Raw genomic sequence first — 26,267 nt, 5'->3', positions numbered from 1 at the left:
TGTTTGAAAGAGGCTGCACGGTGTAAATTAATGGTGTGTGTGGTTATTTCTTGGAGCACCATCATGCCTCAAGTCATTAAGACTGCGGATATGCCGTTTATGTGTGTGTGTGTGTGTGTGTGTGTGTGTGGGTTTGCAGCCTCATTAGTGCTATATGTAAATGAGTTGGCTGGAGTCCAGAGGGGTCACAGACACTACTACACAAAATAAAGACTGAAGATGTCACAAGTGTGTGTTTGAGCAGACTGATGTTCTTCAGTATTTCCGTGTGTGAGAGGTTTGTCAGCAGTGGCATTGAGATACTCAGACAGCTCAGAGAGAGTAAATCATTGAGAATATGAAGGATACACAGTAAACCACATTGCTTTCTTTTAAGATCACATTGTTAAAAAAAATCTGTTATATTTACGGGGAAAAACTGGCAGTTGTGGTTACCAGAGTTTTCCTGTTAAAAATACGGTAGCAACATTTTAGGTTTTACAGACTTTTAACCGTATATAACTTTACAGCAATAAACCGTATTTTTCATTATCTGATATAATGTTAATTTACTGATCTTTTGAAGTATTAATATCTGTTTTGTTCCATTGTAATACACTGACAGCCAACAATCAATGAGAGTCAAATGATCAATCAAAGCTCATCATAAGTAACTCTTCCACATTAAAGTTAATACTATTATAGGCTATAGAAGCTGCACAGTGTCATTCACACAAACATTAAACACCATCATGGTAACATGTTGAAATTTAAAAAACATTAAATGTAACATAAAACCCTAATGTACATAACCGATTAGAAAAAAAACTAAGAAAATTATGAAGAAACAGTTATTTAAAAAAAATACATTAAATGTGAAGTGTCACGCAGGGAATTGTGGGAATTTACATTTACATTTTTCACTTTAAATTATACAATGACTTGTTCTTTTTCACTTCCAAAACTGTAAATTTAACTGTATTTTAGTGTAGAATTACATTAAATGTACCATTATATATATCACAGTTATTTACCGTATATAGTAAGAAAACTTTCTGTTAACCAATTAACAGTTTTTCACTGTTGCATTTTTACAGTCTTTTACCGTTAAAATCACAATCATTTTTTTCAGTGTTATTTTATTATATTTTTTTATTTCATTTAGTGTTGCTTGTTTTTTCCGCACTGCTTTCCCCCCAATTTTCTAGAATATTTCTGAATTTAAAAAAAATCTGCTTTTGAGATATTTCAAGGTTTTAGTATCTAAAACATTGATGGTTTCAATCTACCATACTGTTATACAGTGTATTACAGACAGATTTTGAACACACACACACAGACACACACTCAAACACAGAATGTTTCTTTTCTCTCTATATATGTCTATTCAGTTCAGCACATGTTGTTTTTATTCTCTCACTCAATTCCCTCATTCACATCATGCTTTCTTTCTTTTCTACATCTGTTATGTATGTGTTTATTTTCGGTTTTGGCCATGCATAAAAAGGGACATTATGTTTTTCCTTTAGGCCAGAGAGGAGGAGGGCGTTCCGCACCACAGCTTGTCCAAAGACACGCCCAGACTTGTCCTCAAGACAAACAGCGATGTGCTTGTAAGATATAAACCATTTAACACCCCAAAATTAGAGATGTAGAAACAGCATATGCATATTGATTAAATTATTCAGAAACATTGTGTGATTGTGACCATGTCTGAAAGTCTTAAGTCTTAATTCTGAAATATGGTGTGAACAAAACTTTTGACCTGTTTGTTTGTAAAATAATTTTTTTGGAAGCACTTTTTTTTTGTATTGTGACATTATTTTATTAGGTATGCAGTAATATCAAAATCCTAGCCTATACTGAAAAAAACAATAATTATTTCAATGTTATGGCTAATTTAGTCAATATTACAATTCCATAAATAAATGTTAAAAAAGCACTAAAAAAAAACTAAATTCTGTTAAAATGCTAGAGATGAATTTGGGGATTACAAATAATACATACAATATGAAAAATAACATGAATTTTTACAATTTATACAGGTATTTAGCAGTGATATTAAATGAGTGCTTTTACAGATTATTTTTAATATTGATACCTATAATAATATTATAATAAATATTTACTTTAATATTAGGTATTATAGGTCTGATATAATGTGTTAGTCAATATTGTAATTATAAATATAATATCCATATATCCCTAATTTACGCCAACTATCATTATTAATAAAAACACCTTTTTCCTTTCTTTTTGTTTGAATTACAGTGATGAGAATAATGTCACAATCAAAAACATGACAACACTTAAATAACTTCTTAATGTGGTTGTTATATTTTGGAGTGAGATATGACCCAGAAATTCCTTACCATTATTTTATAGTGCAAAAACAGCATAGCAAAATTGTTTTATGTTCTGTTGATTAAGACTTAGCACTTGACCCAAGACTGGTCATATCACACCTGTACTGTTAACTCAAGCCTAGGTCATGAGGTGTTCTGCTTATCTATTTTATTAGCTGTAAAATCAGTTTGTTATACATCTCTGACATCCCATTTTTCATGTTTTTATTTAAACATTGTCAATCTGCATTGAATGTTACTGTTTGCCACATGAATGGACAAGAGGGATATGTGCATGTGTGTGTGTATAAAATCAGCATATGGCTGGTCGAGAACAGACACATTATGGGGACAGAGGGTGTGTGTGATGCGAAAAGAAAAGCATTAGCACGGAAACTTCCTTTCTAACATTGAGTTGGCAGACGTACGTTAGCAGGTAATTACAGTAAAAGAGCATACAGCTTCTCGCAGCATGGTCACGGACATCGGCTTAACGGCTACACCAGAAGTAAATGACAGTAATTACCTCTCAACCATGTTAGAGAGAGTAAGGCAAAATAAGGGTGAGTGAAAGATTAAGAGAAAGAGAGAGAGAGAGAGAAAGAGAGAGAGAGAGAGAAGAAGTCCATTAGGGTAATGTGCAGTAAAATTTCTCTTAGAGAGCCGTGACTCGTTAAGTGGTCTCCATCTGTTTCGCTTTTTAAACTCAGGAAATATGAAAATCATTTATAATTGAGAATATCCAGGCTCGCCTTGAGCTGGTTTGTGCTTGTTAACTGGCATGGTTAGAGCTTCCATATTTAAAACTTAAAACTTCATTAGAACATCACATAGATTCATGAAGGAATGGCGTCTGTCAGCCATATTTCAGCCAACTTCTTTCATATCAAGCCGATTTCAGTAAGATTGGATTACTAAGATGTGCATTTGTATGTCGACAGTCTATCATATTGACTTGATCTCTTCAGGTGCTGTACTTCGTGTCAAAATGCATTTGACACGATTCTTAAACTAAAAAAAATTAATTAATTTTAACTAATTAATCAGTATTTTACAATAAAAATATCTAAACATCTAAACATAAATGGTGTCACGAAGTAAAGTAATATAATAAGACTTTTCAGAGAATAAAGCTCGAAGTTTCCCAACTTTAAACAAAAACCTGGTTGTAATCTAGCAGAGCTGAGCATACAGCAAGAAGAAAAAAAAACTATTCGTGGGGTAAAAAAATTAAATTAATAATTCAATATATATTTTATCTGAAAAGTCTTATTTTATGCACTTATCTAAAATAAATTAATTTTGTTTTAAGTATGTTTTTTTTTTTACTGGATGTGTTTTTGTGTCTGAATGTGTATGTGTGAATAATACAGTATGTGACCATGTCTCGTCCGAGCCAGTGATTTCACATGATCCAGCTTTCCCTTCCTTCCTTCTTTTCTTCCTTTCTTCCTTCCTTCCTTTCTTTCTGTCTTTCTTTCTTTCTTTCTTTCTTTCTTTCTTCCTTTTTTCTTCGTTTTATTCTTTCATTTTTCTTTCTTCTTTCATCCCTCCCTCCCTCCCTCTTTTCCTTCCTTCCTCCCTCCCTCTCTCTCTTCCTTCCTTCCTCCCTCCCTCTCTTCCTTCCTTCCTTTCTCCCTCCCTTTCTCCCTCCCTCTCTCTTCCTTCCTTCCTCCCTCTCTTCCTTCCTTCCTTTCTCCCTTCCTTCTTTCCTTCCTTCCTTTCTTCCTTCCTTTCTCCCTCCCTCTCTCTCTTCCTTCCTTCCTCCCTCCCTCTCTTCCTTCCTTTCTCCCTTCCTTCCTTCTTTCCTTCCTCCCTCCCTCCCTCCCTCTCTCTCTTCCTTCCTTCCTTCCTTCATTCCTTTCCTCCTCCATCCCTCCCTCCCTCTCTCTTCCTTCCTTCCTCCCTCCCTCGCTCCCTCTCTTCCTTCCTTCCTTCCTTCATTCATTCCTTCCTTCCTTCATCCCTCTTCCCTCTCTCTCTTCCTTCCTTTCTCCCTTCCTTCCTTCTTTCCTTCCTTCCTCCTTTACTTCCTTCCTTCCTTCCTCCCTCCCTCTCTCTCTTCCTTCCTTCCTCCCTCTCTCTCTTCCTTCCTTTCTCCCTTCCTTCCTTTCTCCCTTCCTTTTTTCCTTCCTCCCTCCCTCCCTCCCTCTCTCTTCCTTCCTTCCTTCCTCCCTCCCTCCCTCTCTTCCTTCCTTTCTCCCGTCCTTCCTTCCTCCCTCCCTCCCTCTCTCTCTCTCTTCCTTCCTTCCTTCCTCCCTCCCTCCCTCCCTCTCTCTCTTCCTTCCTTCCACCATCCCTCCCTCCCTTCCTTCCTCCCTCCCTCCCTCCCTCTCTTCCTTCCTCCCTCCCTCCCTCTCTCTTCCTTCCTTCCTCCCTCCCTCTCTTCCTTCCTTTTTCCCTTCCTTCCTTCGTTCCTTCCTTCCTCCCTCCCTCCCTCCCTCCCTCCCTCCCTCCCTCTCTCTTCCTTCCTTCCTTCCTTCTTTCCTCCCTCCCTCTCTCTCTTCCTTCCTTCCTCCCTCCCTCCCTCCCTCTTCCTTCCTTCCTTCCTCCCTCCCTCCCTCTTCCTTCCTTCCTTCCTCCCTCCCTCCCTCTCTTCCTTCCTTTTTCCCTTCCTTCCTTCTTTCCTCCCTCCCTCCCTCTCTCTCTTCCTTCCTTCATTCCTTCCTTCCTCCCTCCCTCTCTCTCTTCCTTCCTTCCTTCCTCCCTCCCTCCCTCCCTCCCTCCCTCTCTCTCTCTCTTCCTTCCTTCCTTCCTTCCTTCCTCCCTCCCTGTCTTTATCTGTGTGATGAATGTCCATTATTGACAGTAGTGGCATATGATAAATGCCTTCATTATCTTCAGTGGAACTCTGACTTTGGCAGTCAATTCACTAGTCTTAAGAGAAATCTCTGTCTCTGCAGTCTGTTCAGGCAGGCCTGGGGCAAATCATATTCAGATTTAAAAAAAACATTGTTGGTTTTAAAATCAAAGGCGTAAGGTTGCCAACGCATTAGTAAACAGTACACACTTTTGAACACCACACATATCAAAATAAGCAGGCATAGGAGTTTGTAGCTATTAGATTTCTATTTTGTTCAGCGTGTGTGGAGTTACGGCATTAGATTAAGAAGTGTAATTTTGTATCTACCTGATTTTGGGGCAGATTCACCAATGCAGCACTTAAGTATGCAGTGTATTAGTGCAAAACATGCCTGATTTCCATAATGATTAAATTTATAATGGATAGCTATACCACAACGTAGCACTTAGAACTGACTCACAAGATGGAAAATTTCAAGTATTTGGGTGTGTTTGCACCATTACTTAATTTGCATAAATCTTTAATTAAATTGGAAGCTAAAAAAAACTCAAAAAGTGCATGCAAATAAACAACGTAATTCATTCTCTGTAAATTAGTTGTGTTGCCAGGTCTGTCTGTGTCTACTTGTCTGTGTTTTTGACAAGCCAATGTTTGCAAAGCTCTTTCTATGTACTCTACTCGCCAGGCCTGAGGCAAATTTTTGTCTATCTGCACTCAACTACTTCAACTGACCTCCTCTCTGGAGATTGACAACCTTATCAACTCCAAGACACTTTTGTTGAGTGGTTAGACAGACAAAACTATCCTGGCAGAAAGAGTGTCAGAGTAAAAGTGAGAGACAGAACAAGTGGTTAATCATTTAGTACTTTCTTATTGGATATTCGTGGCTATGTTCATCTTTCTATGTTTTGGTGTGTCTATCCCCCTGTTAAATTACTCTATTCTTTGTCTTAGCAGAACACATCATATCCTATAATTACCCAGAGTTTCATCTCCCTTTCTATTCTGTCGCACTCATACATGCTCAAGCAAACCAGATTTAAGCCCCTCGTTCCTGTCCATCTCAATCTGTTGTCACTGTCTTTCTCAGTTAGTGTCACCTGCTGTGCCACAGATACACACTCACACACACTCAGAATCCACATGCATAATTGTCCCTTGAAGGGAAAACCTTTTAGTCGTAGCTGTCAGTTTGACCCTGCAGCTTGCCTTAGGCAGCTGACTCCTGACATCTTGTAATGAGTGTGTCTATGTGTGTATAAGGGTGTATGTGTCAAAAATACGGAGACATTGTGTTAGGAAGAGTTAGAAAGCGTTAATCAGAGAAAAACAAAAAAGAAATTTTTAAAATTACAATCTCCTTTAGCATTTTTTATATTTATTATATTCGTTTATTTTTATTTATTAATTAAATATTTAATTTCAATATTAATTATTTCATTACGATGATTTATTTTATAATTCATACATTTTTTATTATAAAATATTACTGTTGTAATCTGTGAGAGATGATCTTTTTTTTATTTTAATCTTTCATGACAACATTTCTCTTCACACTTAGGTGGTTATAATGCTATCTCTTTTATCCCCTAAGCCTTATAATCTTACATAGATCTGACACTTTACAAAACACACACACGTGTTTAGATTAAAATTTTTATACTTTAAAATAGACAATGTGAATAATTAAGCTCTAGTTTACATTGTTCACTTTGTGGTTGTTCATGTTACAGGTCTGCGATTGGTGCAAACACATCCGCCACACTAAGGAATACCTGGATTTTGGTGCGGGTGAGAGGCGGCTTCAATTCTGCAGTGCAAAGTGTCTGAACCAATATAAGATGGACATATTCTATAAAGAGACTCAGGCCGCACTGCCAGGGGGTCTGTGTAACCCTCCTCTCCCCACGAGTGACACGAAATCAGAGAGTGGAGGAGGTGTTCAGCTACTTACACCTGAGTCCTGGAGTGCACCTCTAAGCGAGCTCCGCAGTCGTAGGGTACCTTCACCAGGGGGTGCCACCACTGTGGCTGGACCTTCTGGATCCACGTCGGGGTCACCATCTGAAACCGGAACTGTGTGTTCCTCCTCGTCCTCGTCATCCTCGTCTTCATCATATACGAAAATCCCCACACCACGGCCACACGAAAGCCCCGCATTACCGCCACACCCTCCACCACATATAGCAGGTTTACATCCAGCTCTGGGTATGCCTCCTGGCAGCCCGCCGATGGTCATGACACCCCGTGGCCCGGTCCCTCTCCCTCTCTTTATGGAGCACCAGATGATGCAGCAGATGCGGCCTCCGTTCTTACGTCCCCCAGGCCCCAACAGCCCTCATTCCAATCCCATGATTCCTGGCATTGGGCCGCCACCACCTCCTCGGACTTTGGGTCCTCCATCAAGCCCCATGCACCGCCCACTCCTTTCCCCCCATATACACCCGTCCTCCAACCCAAACCTTTCTGGGAACCCTACAGGTATGATGCCCCCTCACCATGTCGGCCACATGCCAGGCTTGCCTTTCCCCCCAGTTAACATGATGTCAGCTGGACCCATCCCAGTTCCGCCCATTATGAATTTTGGCATGCCTTCTCTTGCCCCCTTAGTGCCACCACCAACATTATTAGTGCCCTATCCAGTGATTGTGCCATTACCAGTCCCCATACCCATTCCGGTGCCCATACCGTACAGTCCGCAGGCATCAGGTGACCGACCAGGAAATGACGGAACACTTCCGAATGCTGCAAGCGAGCGGAGCTTTTCAAAAGCACCGCCGTCATTTTCTCCCGGCTCCTCTAGAGGGGAAGAAAGGGACTTTCACCAAGACCCTCACACCTCAGATACGCTTTCACTGGGATTTTCCAAACAGATGGATCAGGGAAGGACAAACATGGCTGATCTGTTGGTTAAAACAGAAAACTCTGGTAACAAAAGCTCTGGACACTCCCATAAAGACACACCAGCAGACGGAGTCATTGATCTAACGACCAGTTGGTGTTCCCGACAACAGCTAGTTATCCAGAGGGCTGTATCCTGCGTGCAGGTAAAAGCAGAGCCCGGGTTAAGCCCACCACCTGCTCTTTTAAGTGAAACTGAGGTGGATGGGTCAGCTAGTTCTAGCATAGGTACGATAGAAGATAACATCAGAGACAGAAATGCTGAAAGCCCATTGGCAAGTGTGGCTCTGCCTTGTGCTGACCCGTCCTTCTGCAGCGGCACACCGCCACTTTCTCAACCAATCACGTGCAGCGCCTCCACTGTTTCTAGCCACACCACCACATCTAAAACTGAGCCTGCCTCTGCTACTCCCTGTATTGTGATCGTTAACGGGAGCTGTAACGTGCCTCCTGCAGAGAGTTCGATCAGAACGCCTTCGCTAGAGCAGCGCCCTATGGTGGACCCCTGCCGCAGGACTGCTGCTGTGTGCGATGAGCCTGCGGACGCAGATCTAGAAGGAGAGGACCTGAAAGAGAACAGCTGCTTGGCAACAGAAAGAGACTTGGCAGGTAAGAGAAGCTCAAATGACCAGTCTGCCATTACAGCAGGAACAGGGGAGGACAAACCTCAGAGCCCTGAAGATGACCCATCTGGTGAGGACCATGCTTATGCCCTGCCCCTAATGCCCAAACCTGGCTGTGTCATTCAGCCCGTGCCCAAACCTGCTGACAAAACTGCTGCCATCTTGCCCTGTGGGTTGACATCCCCATTAACGGGAACTGTTCCAATGGAAATGGAGCCTCCGCTGAAAAGAAGGTGTCTGCGTATCCGCAATCAGAACAAGTGAAATAGAGGACAGGTGAGAATCAGATTTTGTCAACTTTCTTAGTAGTCATAAGTTTTGTCTTTTTTCACACTATGATTGCTTTAAGCACTACAAATGCTGTCAAATATGTCTGTGCTTTGTTACAAATTAGTTTTAAAGGAATAGTTTACACACAAACACACACAAAAATCTTTTAATTTATACATCACCCATGTTGCAAAACTGTATAATTTTCTTCTGTAAAAGACAAAAGCATAATTTGAATACTGTTGTTTATCGCTTATTCCATGCAATTAAACAAGGAATTGTAGCTTTCAAATGGATGCAAGCAGGAAGCAAAAGCACCACAAAAGTATCACAAAAAAGTCCATGGCCGTATCTGAAATACTGCATACTTCCCTACTATATAGTAGGCGAAAAATAGTTTGTCACAAAATAAGTATGTCCGAATTCACAGTATAAAAGATTTGGCACATATTACCTGGATGACCTACTACTTCCAGCGAAATTCTGAAGTGTGCATATGATAGACAGTTTACTATCCCATGAGGCCAGTGGAGAGGATTTGTGAATGGCAGTGAAGTGACACTGATGCTGCAAAGCTGAATTTACAGCAGCCATTACTCCATTATAGAGTGTCACAGATGTTGAAAACAGTGCTGCTTTATAAAAAAAAATTATGATTAGAAGGTCCAAAGGAAGATTATTAATTTTAATAGTCTTTACAGTCACTTTTGTTACATTTTATGCACCCTTGCTGAACAATGTATTCCTTAAAAAAAGATCTTACTGACTTTAAACTTTTCAATTGTAGTATATTATGCATATAGTCCTATAAAATAACTTGGTGTTATGAACAGAGCAAAACGTTACATTATAATATGTTATAAAACAACATTATTATACAATACATGGGAAATATTCAACTCAAGTGGGTTATTAACCGTCAGTCAGTTGAAACCAAAAAGTGTATAATTCAGAATTAGGCATTTAGTCTGGGTTTTGAACTAAATCAACTGATTCATTGTTCAATACTCTATCCCTTTAATACTCTGATAACTCTTACATTTATCTCTGAATTGTTCCTTTAGCCCCATGAACCATTCAAACTGATCGAAAAAGACCAACAAGGCTGAATGCAATAATTTACCCATCACTCCCTCTTCTCTCTTTAATTTTCCCCACCTCTCTTTCATAGATGTTAACATCTCACCAAAGGGAAAAAGAGGACTGGACTAAAGCCGAGACCATCAGCCGTCCACGCTCCAAGATGTCAGCCTTGTTTTCTCCACCTTTCCAAACCCTCACATACACTTTCTGACTTAATATGCACAAAGATCGTCCGGATTGAACAGAAGTCAGCTCCGTCTCCACCTCTTTTCGGCTAAACAAAGACTGACACAAAGTGTTAATCTGGGAAGTAGATCGGCTGTGATGTTTGACCTCACTTGCGATGTCTTCAGGCATAATGTGTTCTCAGTCTGCTTGTTGATGAAAGAGATATTTCCTGTCCTCTTCACTCGACCCTCCATCCATGTCTTGTTGTTGAGAAGATTTTCCCCCTACTGGTTGGAGGCGGCATTGCAGTGCAAGTCTATGGTGTACATATACACATTTCAAAGAGGGCGGAGCTTAAGCCAAACACAAAAAGTCTGCCGGGCTGCTCATGAATATCTGAAATTTGAACAGGGCCTGTTAAATCCTGCCACAGATGGATGGACCAGTTTTCTGCTTTGCAAAGAAGTTCAGTTTAATCTGTCTGCACGTTTGTGGTCTGATGCTGGCGATTCAATAGCTTCAGTTTGAAAGACTAATACAGATGCAGAGCCGCATTAAAAGATGGACAGAAAACTCTCTGAAAAGTCTCTCCACTCAAATCTTTCTCTGGCTCTCCCCCTCACTTCCTCTGACTATGCGTATCAGTATCTGCAACACCAGCAAAACACTCTGTAGTCTTTCTTAACCTCTTTCCTTTCTGTCCTTTCTGAGGGAGAGGTGTTCCGGAACTGGACACCAAAAAAATTACAGGAAGAGAGAAACGTACACAACCTGGAGGGAGTACAAAAATCACAGCGGGAGCATAAGAACAGAAGGATGGAGTGAACTTTAATTTCATCGCTGGGAAGATGCTGGAAAGTCATCCACCGTTGGAGAAGAAAACTAGAAGATAAGTAGTCTGCACTAGTGGAGAAACGTGTTTGTGGATTGTTTGCTGGTTTATTGTGAACCAATGAAAATGAATTTACTCATCGATTTGACTTGAGGATTACAGGGTACAGACCTCACCAAGCATTTTGGCGAACTGTTAAAATGGCTGCCAGCTTTGTGGCCATTGGCTTGGAGACTGTCCCACCCAGTATGTTCCATCACACAAATGCTCATTGCCATGCCGCATGGCTCAACCAAGAGTCTGTCTAACACTGCTGGTGGGTTGTGTACACACTGCCCTGATGTATCGGATGGCTGGATTGAAATCGGTGTCCACAGGGCCATTAGGGTTGGATTTCTCATTATTTCTCATTGTCCATCATATTGCGGTGCTCTTATTTAAGAAAAATCCCTTCTGGGTTTCCTATCAGAGTACAATCAAAACCAGTGGAGAGGTCAGTAAATGTTTCGGGCAGCAGTGAGCTGGTGTCAAGGGTGCATTCCTGAGGTTCATTTGTGTTTTGTTATGCTTTTTTTTTTTTTTTGCCAAATCCCAATCAGTGCTAAATTATGTTCATCACTTCCTTTCCAGCTACAGTTACAGGAACAGTTCTGTTAGTTCCAAGGTGCCCTTAGTGTAGAGTTCACTTACACCAGATGCCAAGAACATTTTGCTTAAATGTGGACTGAGTTGGCTAGGTGGACATAGAGCCTAAATGATTTTAGTTACATTGAGTACTGTAAGATCCGAATGCAGGGCTAGCACCTGAGTGCACAGGTTATTTGTTTTGACTAAAGTGGAGGAGTGAACCTTAAAGCCGTGTGTGTGTGTGTGTGTGTGTGTGTGTGTGTGTGTGTGTGTGTGTGTGTGTGTGTGTGTGTGTGTGTGTGTGTGTGTGTGTGTGTGTGTGTGTGTGTGTGTGTGTGTGTGTGTGTGTGTGTGTGTGGGAGTGGGAGGAGGTTTATCAAAATTCTGGCCAAAACAGAGTTCAGTTTGAAAAAACATTCAAGTTTGCCAATTTATTTTGGGAGAAGGTCTAAAATTCAAGTCAAAAATATGTCATCCAAGGTGATAGAAATCACAATGAGGATAAAAACAAATGACACAAATGATCAAACACACTCTCAGGCGACATGACAATATGGTAGCACTTAACAATGAGGTTCATTAGTTAATATTAGTTCATGTATTAACTAACATGAACTAACAATGAGCAATACATTTGTTACAGTATTTATTAATCTTTGTTAATATTAGTCAATAAAAATACTGCTGTTCATTGTTTTGTTCATGTTAGTTCACAGTGCATCAACTAATGTTGACAAATACAACCTTTGATTTTAATAACATATAAGTAAATGTTGAAATTAATGTTAACTAAGATTAATAAATGCTGAAGAAGTATTGTTCATTCTTAGTTCATGTTAATTAAGGCAGTTAATTAATGTTAACTAATGAACTTTAATGTAAAGTGTTATCGACAATACTTCTCTCCGAAAGGCAAAAAAGAGGAATAAGACCTAAACATTTCCCTTTCTATATAAACAATTTTCTGAGAGCAGAATTTAAGATAAGAAATTTTTTAATACTTTTGTTTATTTTTATTTTTATTTTATTTTTGTATTTTTTCAATTAACTTTTATTTACAGTGTCTGTTTTTATTTATTTATTTTCTTTGTTTTTTCATTTCCCCCCCTTGTCTTTTGTCTTTGTTTTGTTTAATTTTTTATGTTCTTTTTTTATTTTAACTGGCCAACACTGACCCAAATCTCCCCTCTCTTGCCTCTCTCAACCTTTACCAGTTCTCTCTCCCTCTTTTCCCCTCTCTCTTTTTTTTTTTTTTTTTTTGCTCTCTGCTCTTGGACGATGTACAAAGAGGAGTGCAATCCTACCCTATCCCTCTGTACTTTTTGCTGCAGGATTCAGTTTCACAGCGGTATATTTTTTTAAGAGTGGGCTCAGAGGTCTAATTGTGACTGGTTAGAATAAGGACTTGATTTCTCTCTGGGGTTTGTATGTGGCGGAGTCTCATTCCAGTGTCAGATTTAAACACACACACATTCCTGTGTCAGATTTATTTAGTCAGTCTTGATACGGCTGGCTGACCCTACTTCTGGATTGAGGTGTTACAGAGAACAGATTGATAAAAAGGACAAAATGTCAGCAAAGCACAAATACACACCCAAAGTGCACCGTCAATCTCTGTGTTTGTTGTGTTCATGTGAGCGCAAGGGGGAAACAGTGAATCTCAGTGTTGATCTGTGTGTGCGGTGAAACCAAACGTACATTACATGTCTGGATTGGTCGTGAGGAGCCAGCACAGCATCATATGTCGCTCTCATTATTGACTCAAATTTCCTCGCTTCCCCCCCCCTCTCTCCTTCTCCTCTTTCATACTGAGCCCTTTTACCTCTCCCTTCTTATTTGATTTCTTTTACTTCTCTAAGTAATTATTTATTAAGTTAGTATTTCAAATATTCCATAGTGTACTATACCTATGGAAGCCTGTTTTATAGAGTAAAAAAAATGTAATTGTGTGAGTTTAAAATAAGAACATAATGAATGAAATGAAGTCAGAATTAATCGCAATTGCTAGATTGAGGGGCCGTTTACACAACACCGTTTTTACAGCGTTTTGGGAGGCTTAAAACACAAACTTTTGAAAACTGGTTTCAAAGTGTGAGTTTTTGAAAACGATACCGATATTGTGTCTGTGTAAACTACAAAAACGCGAATTTGTGAAAATGGTGACGTCATGGACATGTGTTCAAACTATAGTTTTTCTTTACAAAGGGACATCGCCAACTACGTGCCTGGCAACATAATACAGTTTTTTGTAGCTTTCGCGGTTCCATGTGAATGGAGATCGTTTTGACAACGCTGTCATCTGTACGCAAAAAAATACAAAGGAAAAACTTTTCCATTTTTAGTACATCGGTGTCGTGTAAACGTACCCATAATCACATTGTGAGATATAAAGTCTATATAAAGTTGTAAGATACACAGTAGCAATTTAGCAAAATCAAAGTTTCAATGGCAAGATAGTCACATTGTTAGATTTAAAATTAGAAAGTCGTAATTACCTTTTTATTTTTTTTACTCTGATATCCAGATTAAAAGGCTGGTTAAATGATTCACTCTGAACTATACAATTTTATTCCCATTTTCAAACGTACTTCTATAATGATTTGCTCAGATGTTGATTGATAGGGTCTTAAAGAAATCACTCTTCGTATAGCTGCACACACCACCCAAATACCCATTACTGCTTATCTCACAGACATGAAATATGATTTTTTTTTATCACTTCCGTGTGTGTGTGTGTGTGTGTGTGACCTTGCTGTTGAAACCAGAGCAGCACAGACTGGGCTGGGACAGATATAGCCCTGAAACCCAACACTGTTGTAGTGTCTGCGGTCCCACGCAGACAAGACAATAACACCAGCAAAACGCGCGTGTGTGTCTGTGTGTGGAACATAGCAGATGAAGCTGTCCTTGACAACAGCAGGGAGACACTGTGTGTGTATGTGTATATTGCATGGAAGAGATAGTCACTGCACTTATGGTAAATACTGTAAAACTGTGTCAACTATATAAATGGCCACAAAAAATTTACTTAACCATTTTTATTTGCTGTCCTGCGCTTTCTAAATGACATGGGATCCTGAGTTTTCAGAGTAAGAAATATTCAGTGTGTGCATTATAGGGTTGCCAGATCATTCTTAAAAAAAAAAAATACTCAACCTGGTCTGATAAATCAAGCCTCGCATTTCACAAAAATACACTACCGTTCAAACGTTTGGGATCGATTTAAAATTTAATTTATTCCTGTGATGGCAAAGCTGGATTTTCAGCGTCAGTACTCCAGTCTTCAGTGTCACATCCTTCCGAAATCATTCTAATATTCTGATTTGGTGCTATAAGTCTAAAAATAAGCAGTTTTTATACTGAAAAAGGACAAAACATGGGAGGAAAACTTGGAGTGCACTGCAAACAGTTGTTGGAGATAGTTAACAACTGCTACTAGTGGTCAGGTCACAATTTCATATAAATAAATACAAGAATCTGAAAATGAACCCAAATAATTGACTTTACAAAAAAACTTACATGGCAACATTGGTCCACTAGAGGGAAGTGAAGTGTGCTCTGTCAACAAGAGCAAAGCAGGACAGATGAGAGACTCAATGCGTTAAAATGAACTGAAATAACAAACCGTAGAGCTTGAGTGCAATACTGTAATCCAAGAGCGTTTCAAAGGGTTTACATGAGAGGCGCCTGTTTTAGAGGCCAAAGTGTCTTTCAGTCCTGAGGCTGGGTACAGAAAGAGCATTTGGCTTTTTCATTCACCAAAATTAGTGAGTTTGAAATGTTTGGAGGGCTTCTGTTTAATCAGACGGGGGGAACATGAGCACTGCTGTGGTGAAGGATCAGCCACACGCACAGTAACAAGATGGAGATGTGGAAACTCATACGCCCCAACTCAAATACCAGCAAAACCAATCAATCAGTGCATCCCTCATCGAGCAGTGTTAAACAACTCAAACAAAACAACCATCACAGCAATGTCAGCTCTGTTGTAATGATGTAAAATCAAGAAAACTGGAAAAACCGAGAGGCAGCTGAGATGTGAGTTTTCACAAAGGGGGTCAGGAATATCACAACCTGTTTTCCCATCATTCCTGTTGGCGGTATTAAGAGGATGGCTTTAACAACAGCCAGAATTATGCAACAACAAAATCGTATTTCTGCACTCTGTGTGAGAGGCACTATGTCTGTGTAAAGTAACAAGAGCAAACTGCAGTTTCTAAGGAGTTGAAACTTTTTTGAGGCGAACATTTGAGCTGCCTTAATTATTCTTTGTGCTCTGTAATTTACAACACCTGCTTGTTTTAAAGAAAAAGACTTTGTAAACAAACACACACACACACACACACATGAATAATAAAATCAACTTTGTTATCTGGCTAGTATGGATGTATAGATGCTTCGTCTGTCCTGTATGAATCTGAGATTTTGTTCAATTTGCCCAATCTCACTCGTCCCACCTTTATCACACCGAAACCTTGTACATTTACCCTTGTTGTTGTTTCTCAATCTTTTTTGTGTACTTGCAGAACATTTTATAGTATTATTTATTACTGGCAAGCCTTTGCATTTGCAAATAATAAAAAGCGAGAGATGGTTCTTTGAACAGGGTAGCAAGAGGCAGCAAAGCTGCTCAATGAAAAGTATGTCTGTTTGATTTTTTTTTTTTAATTAAGGAAATGCAAGAGAAAAGAAAAAAAGATAAACTTGTCTTTTGATTATGAAGTTGTTCTAAAACTTGTTGCTTTAAAATGTATCATTTTTGTGTTGTAACAGTATTTGTTTAACCCAGTGAATTGCTTATTAAAAACAAATAAATAGAGGCACACTTCAATTCTCATTTCTCCAAGAATGCTCTTCATTTTTATTCTGATTGCTTATTTCATTCATTTTGGTCATTCTCAAACAATGTTGACTTTGTAACTTGAACAATTGCTTGATTTATTCATGGCAACAATAGCATCACAAAACACCACTGAGCCGACTAAAATCAATGCAATAAAACATTAATTTGTTTTAATTCAATAACACAAACATGAACAGAAACAGAACTTATTTTAGAAACAAACAAAAACACCTACAACACAACGTAACCAAAGACAAGTGTAACAAAAATGACATTAAAAAATATATATTTTTTAAACTACCGGTAAATAAGGTAAATTAATAACTTTCTCAATGTTCACATTTGAATCTAAGAATTATTCCCCTTTCAAACTTAAAGTAGTAACGGTCAAAAGTTTGGAAACATTACTATTTTTTAATGGTTTTGAAAGAAGACTCTTATGCTCATCGAGCCTGCATTTATTTGATTAAAAATACAGAAAAAAACATTAACATTGTGATATATTATTACAATTTAAAATAATGGTTTTCTATTTTAATATACTGTAAAATATAATTTATCTCTGTGATGCAAAGCTAAATTTACAGCATCATTACTCCAGTCTTCAGTGCATGATCCTTCAGAAATCATTAATATGCTGATTTATTATCAATGTTGGAAACCGTTGTAATTAATTGAAATACATTTTATATATAATATATATATATAATGTATATTTAATGTATATTTATTATTAATTTATTTTTACATTTTTTTTGCACTCTCCTTAGACCTTTACACTACCAGGGAAAATAGTGAGTAGATCAATTTAAATATCTGCAAAACATAACAGTCTAAAAATTATAGAGTTTATTATCATGTTTGGTTATGTATTTGTAACTTTTAAATGGTAATTCCTAATAATTTTTATTCTTTTTTTAATAAAGGAATATGTGTCACTATACTATTCAGTTAAATTGAAGGTAAGCGCAATCAATCATCGCATCACCATAACTCTCAAGAACAAGCTGAAGCTGTGAGCTACGGGCGCTGTGGAGGGACAAAACTCGCGCGCTGATGTGTGCGGAAGTGCCGTTGATTCAGATACTAACAGCTGGATACGCTTCGTGCCAGAATCACATAGACAGTAAAAGAAAGGCCAGAATCTCAGAAGCGGATAATAGAGGGGAATTAAAGGACCATAAGTTTACAGAGATGGACGGTAACTTGACTCTGAATTTTGCCAACTTCAGCACTCTGTTCGTGTGTATGGTGCTGAAGTTTCCGCAGATATTCGTGCTGATGCGGGCCAGATCGAGCGCTGGAGTCAGTTTGAATAGTCTTCTACTGGAGCTGGTCGGGTAAGAACTTCACTGAAAGTAGATTGAATGAATCTTTTAAGGGCTGATGCATGAAAGGCTGGACGCAGACATCCAGAATGAGCTAAAGTCTTTATCTCTGTGTGTGTTTAGGTTTCTAGTGTTCATGTCCTATCAGATGTACTATGACTACCCACCCCTCACATACCTGGAGTATCCCATCCTCATTGCACAAGGTGAGACGACATTCTGATGCTTATTCACAAGTGGGACTTCGGGTTCTAAGTGCTTATGTTCGAGCTTGTGTGTCCACAGATGTCATTGTGCTCCTGTTGATCCTGCACTACAACAGAAATCTGAAGCACAGCCTCATATACGCAGCACTGTATCCTTCAAGCTCATGTTGTCAGGTTATGCTATTTTTCTGGACACAGAGTGAAATATTTCAAAAAAATTATGTCCCAATAACATTCAAAACCTGCCGGATTTAAAATATTTAATGTATATAGTTTTCCATGTCCTTAACTGCAAGAATCAGGTTTGTGGGTGGATGGCAGCTTCTTACAATGCAAAAGTGGGTGATTGATCTGGCCATGGTGAGAACATGCAATTACTGCTTCATATGAATTTGCATTAGTGTCAAATTTACACTTGATCTTAATTTGAACATAATAGGTTGGTTGAGATTAAAGGAAAAGAGTCTTTTTGCATCGTTAATGTATTAAACAGAATTGAATAAATTACTCCCATAAATTAGTACCATTGGTTGAGCCAATGTTGTCCGGTCCAGTCATGCAAAAAATAAATAATTAAATAAAAGTAAAGAGAGAGAGAGAGAGAGAGAGAGAGAGAGAGAGAGAGAGAGAGAGAGAGAGAGAGAAATTGCATTTAGTGGCACAGAAATTCTACACTTCTCAGTATAAAATTGTATGATAATTCTATACAAGTTTGGGGTCAGTAGGATTTCTTAATTTCACAGAGACTTAAACATATATATTAAACATAAACATAACTTAAACATATATTGTGAAATATTATTCAAATAAAATAACTGTTAAAATATTTTTTTTCTATTTGAATATATTTTAAAACAATATTCCTGTGATGATGACAAAGCTGAATTTTCAACAGTCTTCAGTCTCACATGATCCCCTCAGAAATCATTTTAATATGGCAATTTGATGCCCAAGAAACATTTATTATTATTATTAATGTTGAAAACAGTTGCGCTGCCTAATGTTTTTTGGGAAACCGTTATACATTTCAGAATTCTTTGATGAATAAAAATGTCAAAAGAACAGCACTTATTTGAAATAGAAACAATATAAATGTCTTTACTGTCACTTTTGATCAATTGTCCCCAAACTTTTGAATGGCATTATTTATTTAAAAAAACAACACAACACAAGAGTTTTGTTTTTTGCCGCTCTCTCAGAGTCTGTGCACATTCATCAGTGCCGGCAGTAAACTGGCACAGCTTCAGTGTATGTGGCGCTCAAAGGACTCTGGGCAGGTCAGCACTCTCACCTGGGGTCTGGCCACATACACATGCATGGGTAAGTGACACACACACACACACACACACACACAGAAATGAAGCACTTCTCCAGTCTGTCATGTTGATATTGAGTGTTTGCTCTTTGCCAGCGCGGATCCTTACCACCGTCATCACCACGGCAGACACACAAGGTCAGTAAGAAATCAAGTGTTGATTGTTTAGTTAAGATGTCATCTTTACCTTTCCTCTCTTTCATCTGCAGTCCTCGTTCGGTTTATCGTCATGACCGTTTTGAACATGTGGGTCACAGTTACAGTCATCTACTACAAACCCCAGGCTATAAAACAGGATTAAGACTTCGCACTTTTTTGTTGCACACAATGTATTCTCTATGTGTGGGGTTGGAAGATTTTTGAAGAGATGAACTGGATTCAGGTCAGTTGCTATTGGATGTAGCACTTTCTATATGGCAATGCAAAGGATGTTGAGATTTACTGACTGGGTAAGTATGTACCACAACTAAAAAACTTTTATCAAAATGCTTTTCATTTGATTTAATTCGTGCTTGCAAGGCACCATTCATACTTGTAGAGAATTTGAATCTAAGGTGTGCTAATCTATTTTTGTAAATTTAGTACTTAAAAATTATTACATTTTGAATATATATCCAATTCTAGATGACAATATTTTCATTTTGAATTGCAATATCTTTTTTCATAAATCTATTGGAACTGTGATTGGTCTTGTCTTCCTTGCATCTATTTAGTCTTTTTTTGCCGCCTTGACACTTTTGATTCTTCTGTTCAGCTTAAACCGTTCTACACTTCTATTTTTTCTGCCTTGCAAGCACTGGTATTTTCTTCAGGACATGCAAATCTAGTTTGTTTTGAGATGTGGCCGGGGTAGAGTCATTTTCTTTTCAGTATAATTGCTTATACTGAATCTCGGATGTGAATGTTGTGGAAACCAAATTAAAGAATTACATTTGTCACACCGGAAGTCTGACCAAATAGTGTTATGAAACCGTGCATACGTTCCTAATACCCTCCCCTGATTCTTCCATTTTTAATACTTCTATTTCCAGTGAGGTTTCTTCCCTGAACTGTTGTTCAAGTTCCTGATTTTGTACATGTTCAGATATACTGTTATGGTCTTAAGGTAGTAGTTTAGTAATTGTCTTTTTCTTCTCAGAAAGGCAAATAGTTTTGGACCAATTTTCAGCTAAAGAAGTGTTAAAATTGATTAATGATATCAGGTTGCTGATCAGACTGTTTGTTTACTGTAGTTCATACAGGGATGATGTTTACATATGCCGAAATATGCAATGTTTTGTATTGAGCTGTATCATATGCTGATAAAATGAAGGCAGGGTCTTCTGAACTGGACACCTTTTACATATTACTGATGTTAACTTTATAATATTATTGATGAAACCTGTCTCTTTCCCAAGTACTTTAATAGATCTTTTGTATTTTATAAATAAAACATTCCTTTTATGTGGAAATGTATTTTGTTTAATTATATAATATATATATTTTAACAATTTTCAGAACCATTCTTTGTATTTTAATCCAAAATATTCTTTAACAATTTTATAGGACTATTTTGTGTATGCAATAACTATCATCAGGACAGATGACATATTTGTGTTAAATATAATAGAAATAATGTGTGTGTGTGTGGCCTGGTAAACCCTACCTTATGGGGACAAAATGTCCCCATAAGGATGACAATATCTGAAATCCTTGTTCGTGTGGGGACATTTTTTGGTCCCCATGAGGAAAACAACTTATAAATCATACTAAGTGATGTTTTTTGAAAATGTAAAAATAAAATGCAGAAGTTTTCTGTGATGGGTAGGTTTAGGGGTAGGGTTAGTGTAAGGGAATAGAATATACAGTTTGTACAGTATAAAAATCATTGTCTATGGAAAGTCCCCATAAAACATGGAAACACTACGTGTGTGTGTGTGTGTGTGATAAGCAGACAGAAAGGAATGACCACATTGTTTATATTAAAACTTTACTTCCTTTTACTACATTCACAGCTATATACCTATTTAACTGACTACTTTTGTTTACAAAAATAAGCAAATGTTATACAAGGTCTCCAAACAACACGGCTACATATGCTTTTCATTTTATGGTCAAACAGTACATCAATATAAAACATGCAAATCTGGAGGCAACGCTTTAAAATAAAAAAAGTGCCCAGACCTGTATAAATAGCAAACCAACTGGTAAGATGGCAGGTCAAATATACGCTGTATATTCATATATATATATATAACGTGTAAAAGAACACGGATATGCATTCACAGCACACCCATAGATACACACTGTTTGCTAAGGTGAAGATACACAAAAAACAAACGCACCACTTCAAATCACAAAAAAAACAACTTCTCTAGTAAATTTAAACATGGTTTTTAGACATTCCACCGTTTTATGAACATTTCAGTTATGTGCTTGCAAGGTGAATCAGTTTTAGTCTCAAGTCGTAGCATGAAAACCAAAATTTTAACTTAACAGCCGATTACCAAATTCATAAGATGACACGCCCAAAACAGACTGCAGATCAATTTCAAATCTGGAAACGTTTGAGAAACTCCTGCCCACATGCACAGCTCACATCTAGATGTTGGTCACTGTTAATCACACCCATTAATAAAGGTTCCTCCTCAGATTAGTCAACTCATTCTAGGGAGTGAGCCGCACAGGTGTCCAGGAGAGCATTATGGGATACATCCATGATCAAAGAGGGTATGATCGCACCGTGGGGGTAAATAAAGATAAAAACACTACAAGAAGAAACACCAGAGTTGCACTTGCATTTATGAAGGAATGAGAAACATATGTAGTGGTGTTTTCTAGCCGTTTATGTGGCGTGTTGCACTACCGTCTATATTCAGCCATAAAAAAAAAGGTAAAAAAAAAAGACTACGGTCAGAACCAGCTGTCGTCCACATTCTCTGGCCGGTTCAGTCTTAGCGTTCAGGTCAACTCTGGCCTTGAATGAATAAGAAGTTTGGTGTGACGCTGACCCTTCAGTTCTGTGTAGATCTGTTGTGCTCTTGAAGTCGAAGCAACCGCATGCCCAGAAAATAAAAGCCATATCACCCAGCAAAGCCTTCATCAACATTTGTGCATCTCTCACTTTTTTGGGATTTGCCAAAATGTGTGAAAAGTAACGACAAAGGTATTTTGTTGAAGTGACAGGAAGAACCCCAAATCACCATGTAGCAGCACCCGATTCCCAATATAAGGTTAACTAGAGAAAGAGGGAGAAAGAAAGAGAAAGAAAGAGAAAGTTAGTTTCACTACATTTTAACCAAAGAGGAAAGAAAAATCCTTCGGTAATAATAAAAAAAGCACCACAGCGTACATGCCATCATGCTCAAGAGAAGCAGATTAATACACCTGCAAACACACACAACACTTGCAAACTTTTATTGCAAAAGGGAACAAAGACCTAAAAATAAAAATACTGTTTTGCACATTCTCTCATTTTCCTTTTACAGTACAGTTGAAATGTCTTCTAGTTTGTAAACACGGTAAGCCAATGGACTCATTTGTTCAGAATGCTGTTGGAGGAGTCTTCTCGCCTCATCTTTGGAGCGTCCAGTCGAGGGGGACTAGGGCAAGAGGGTCAAAGGTCAAATAAGAAACACAAGCAGGCCAAATACCAATTCTCTGAACAAACCTCCTCTCCTTCAGTAGTAAATGGGAAAGGATTGGAGAAACTATTCAGCTTTGTATTCAAGAGTGCCTTCCTGTGGGTTTGGAGTGTGGAGAGGGTGTTTATGAGCAGAGGAATTGGTACAGAAATGTCTGTTAGGTTATGGAAAATTCTCCATATCCCATCTTGCCCAAATCTTTCGCACCAATTAAAATGAACACACTCACATGCTTAAATTTGCTTCAAAACCAAACAAATCCCATTGCACTCACTGACTGTTCCAAAACCTAGTGTTCAGCCTAGAGTTTAGTGTAGCACTTCATTAATGGCATGATACTCTTAAGATCATAAAAATACAAATGCACTATAAATATAGTCAATTTTTAATTTGATTGAACTTTTTATTGATGAGATTTATTAATGATATTTACATTTATGATGTTTACTTGATGGACTATTTTAGACTTATTACTCGGCACTGTGGAATAATTGATTCTGATTGGCCAATCACGCCATCCAATATCTATGTTTGTTAAATTTATTCTGAGATAACAACCTTCTGGATGTACATTGTCCCTTACATATACTACCGTTCAAAAGTTTGAAGGTAGTACAATTTTTAATACTTTTATTTACCAAGAAAGCACAAAACTGATCAAAAGTGACGTTATTTATTGAGCACCATATCAGCATATTAGAATGCTTTCTGAAGGATCATGTGACTCTGAAGAGAAATGTTTTCTGAAAATTCAGCTTTGCCATCAGTAATAAATTGCATTTTAAAATATATTTATAAAAATAATAAAATATTATAAATAAATACATTCTTTCAAAAACATTAAACTTTTGAACGGTAGTTTTTTTAATTTGTAACTGTTTGATATTAAAAAGTAAAATTCGGTATCACAACATTATAACAGCATTATAATCTCATTAAATCACTTGTGTTTTTAAAGATTGCCTTAGTGTGTATTTGATGTCAATCTAAATGCAGCCTACGTAGGTGGCTTACAAGGTTTTGGAACAGAGCCCCTATGCAAGCAGTTACCCTGTTTCAACCCTAAACATGCTCCTCAGAAATTAAACGTGTGGTCATAATCTACATCATCCACGTCATCCAGAGCCCAGTGCCAGTCCTGAAGCTCCAAATCCAGAGGCCTGCAGGTGGAGGAGAGAGCATTCAGCCAAGCCTTCACCAGTCTCCCCACGCTGAGGTAGTTTGCTAAGGTGAAGCTACACCTTTGCACATTATAATAACTATAACTGAGCTAAACCACTTTACCACTGATCAAGGACTACTGAAGCTTTGAAACCTATACATCTGTATGCATTTGATGCTAAATGTCCATTAAAGGTGAAGATGTATATTCTCTGTGTGAGAAGTTTTAATTCTTCTGATGCATACTTTAAGTATTTTGCTTTTAAATTCAATGTTACTATTCACAATTAAAAACCTGAGTTTGACGCAAAAGAGAAAAAGTGCTTTGTTAATGCCCAAGCTGTCACCTTGCCTCCCAAGTTACAAAAAGTATCCCAGCGTAAAACTGTTCAAGCTTTACATCCGGTTAGCCACCATAAATGTTATTGCGCTAGTTAGGCAGCGAAATTCAAACCATGAATGCTCTTGTATGATGTTTCTGAAGCATCCTAACGCTTTCTGCAATAAAAATCATTTCTTTCTCCATCCAACTTCCAGGTCGGTCGCGTTCTCCTCTCACCCAGTGCTGAACTGGTCTGAAGCACAGGGTCTGAGACCTTCATCTCTCTTGTCCATGTGCTCTTTGTGGCATTTGATCTGGCATCTCTGGCATTCCACAGCCAGGGGAGGTTTGAACATGTTCCACAGGGGTTTGGTACAGGCCTCACAGTTGGCAGGGAAGTGGTAGAATAAAGGGATAAACTCATGACCCTTGTGGTAGATGAAGCCAGATTTCTCCGCACATGCTGTTGGTTCCTTTACGTTGTGCACAAACCTGTGTATCATATAGAGTAGCACTCTAGTGTGTAACCGGTGCCAAAGCTTCTGCATTGATTTTATGCACGGCCATCTTTGAATCAGACTTTACAGAACAATATGTTAAAGGTACAGTTCACACAAAAATGAACGTACAATTGTCATCATTCACTCACTCTCGTGTTGTTCCACACTTGTAGGACTTTATTTCTTCCATGCAATACAAAAAGATGATATTTTACAAAATGTCCAAGTAGGGCTGTTTTATAGGGTAAAATTTGGTCGCCCATAGTATTTGGATCATGTTAAACCACAGGTAAAACCCCACATTGCATCTCACTACCATAGTAAAAAGTAACTATACTGTTTCTATGGTATTTGTTAATAAAAAAGTAGCCTCCTAAAGACATTGAGTGTACTGCAAATGCACGACAAACTGCTATAAGTAAAAATACTGTAATTATATTCCACTACTCCTTTAATACATTTAATGTCAACATTAATAATATAATAAAATTCAATATGAATATCCCACATTTCTGTCACAATCCCATAGTTTCAGTTGGTGTTACTACCGCTGATCTATATAGAGAACTGGTTTGCTCATGATGTCATAAAAAGCGCACAGCACATATTTACATTTCATCTAACTGTTGCTCTCAGCAGTGTGGGCGGCGACAGATGTGCGATAACAATATAATTGCTACTATGTCTTACCCCTAAACGAGGAACGAAAAAGAAATTGGTCGTGAGTATCGGGCCTTTAGTGGTCGCTTGATTAAGACGGTCAGTGGGTAAATGCATTCGCTTTAAGCTAACGCTGCGTGTTTTTAGTCCAAGCTGATAAATGTTCCATGTGGCACAGTTCAAACGAGCAGCTCTGTTTTGTTGCGCTTTTGGTGCGTAAAGGCTGATTTATACTTCTGCGTCGGACCTACGCCGGAGCCTCTACGCCGTAGCCTACGCTTTGGTTTTAATTTATACTTCTGCGTCGTTGTCCGCGTTGACGCACGCAGAGGGAGCATGTGAAACCCGAGGAAGCGGTTTGAGCAGACCAATCACAGCGCTTGCGTCCGCGTAGAATTGACGCGTTGTTACATTTTTGGAGAGGTGCACGTCAGGGTACGCACGCTACGCACAGCCTACGGCGTAGCTACAGCGTAAGATCGACGCAGAAGTATAAATTGGGCTTTAGCCGTTTAATGCTTCTCATACGCAACAGAAATGGCAGCGCTTACCTGTTTGGATAGCACTGGCACCAGTGAGAAGGTCTGCAACACGCATGCACAGCATTATTTGCATAAACATTATATTGAACTTTTATCGAAGCAAAAGGACAAAAAGTATTAAAAATCTTTAAAGTGT

The 26,267-nt window shown here is 38.4% G+C and overlaps 3 protein-coding genes across 15 annotated transcripts in view; 2 read left to right on the top strand and 1 right to left on the bottom strand.

Moving 5' to 3' along the window:
• The window catches only part of sobpa (sine oculis binding protein homolog (Drosophila) a), a 41,904-nt gene extending 25,442 nt beyond the window's left edge, over nt 1-16,462 (top strand). For all 4 annotated transcript variants that reach the window (XM_077236670.1, XM_077236671.1, XM_077236669.1 and 1 more), the window contains 3 exons: nt 1,509-1,592; nt 6,861-8,927; nt 10,093-16,462. In XM_077236670.1, the coding sequence (XP_077092785.1) occupies nt 1,509-1,592; nt 6,861-8,915 (2,139 nt within the window). In that variant the 3' untranslated portion in view covers nt 8,916-8,927; nt 10,093-16,462. The remainder of the gene's footprint in view (nt 1-1,508; nt 1,593-6,860; nt 8,928-10,092) is intronic.
• A 1,052-nt stretch (nt 16,463-17,514) lies between these two features.
• On the top strand, nt 17,515-20,774 carry slc66a3 (solute carrier family 66 member 3). The gene is made up of 7 exons (XM_077236675.1): nt 17,515-17,814; nt 17,926-18,008; nt 18,088-18,157; nt 18,311-18,368; nt 19,208-19,328; nt 19,420-19,461; nt 19,533-20,774. Exons 1-7 carry the CDS (start codon nt 17,531-17,533, stop codon nt 19,622-19,624), a joined length of 750 nt encoding a protein of 249 aa, XP_077092790.1. The 5' UTR covers nt 17,515-17,530; the 3' UTR covers nt 19,625-20,774.
• A 504-nt stretch (nt 20,775-21,278) lies between these two features.
• The window catches only part of rock2a (rho-associated, coiled-coil containing protein kinase 2a), a 73,699-nt gene continuing 68,710 nt past the window's right edge, over nt 21,279-26,267 (bottom strand). For 2 of the 10 annotated variants that reach the window (XM_077236658.1, XM_077236660.1), the window contains 3 exons: nt 24,667-24,921; nt 23,997-24,106; nt 21,279-22,540 (listed from right to left, as the gene is read on the bottom strand). In XM_077236658.1, the coding sequence (XP_077092773.1) occupies nt 24,022-24,106; nt 24,667-24,921 (340 nt within the window). In that variant the 3' untranslated portion in view covers nt 21,279-22,540; nt 23,997-24,021. Of the gene's footprint in view, nt 22,905-23,996; nt 24,107-24,666; nt 24,922-26,267 lie in introns of all 10 variants that reach the window. The other 8 variants (XM_077236662.1, XM_077236663.1, XM_077236667.1 and 5 more) reach the window with 5 other exon arrangements.

The sequence above is a fragment of the Siphateles boraxobius genome, unplaced genomic scaffold (assembly GCF_051911475.1).
Source record: "Siphateles boraxobius isolate OS27281-9 unplaced genomic scaffold, OSU_SipBor_1 20, whole genome shotgun sequence".
Lineage (NCBI taxonomy): Eukaryota > Metazoa > Chordata > Actinopteri > Cypriniformes > Leuciscidae > Siphateles > Siphateles boraxobius.
This window is presented reverse-complemented; position numbering and strand designations above follow the sequence as displayed.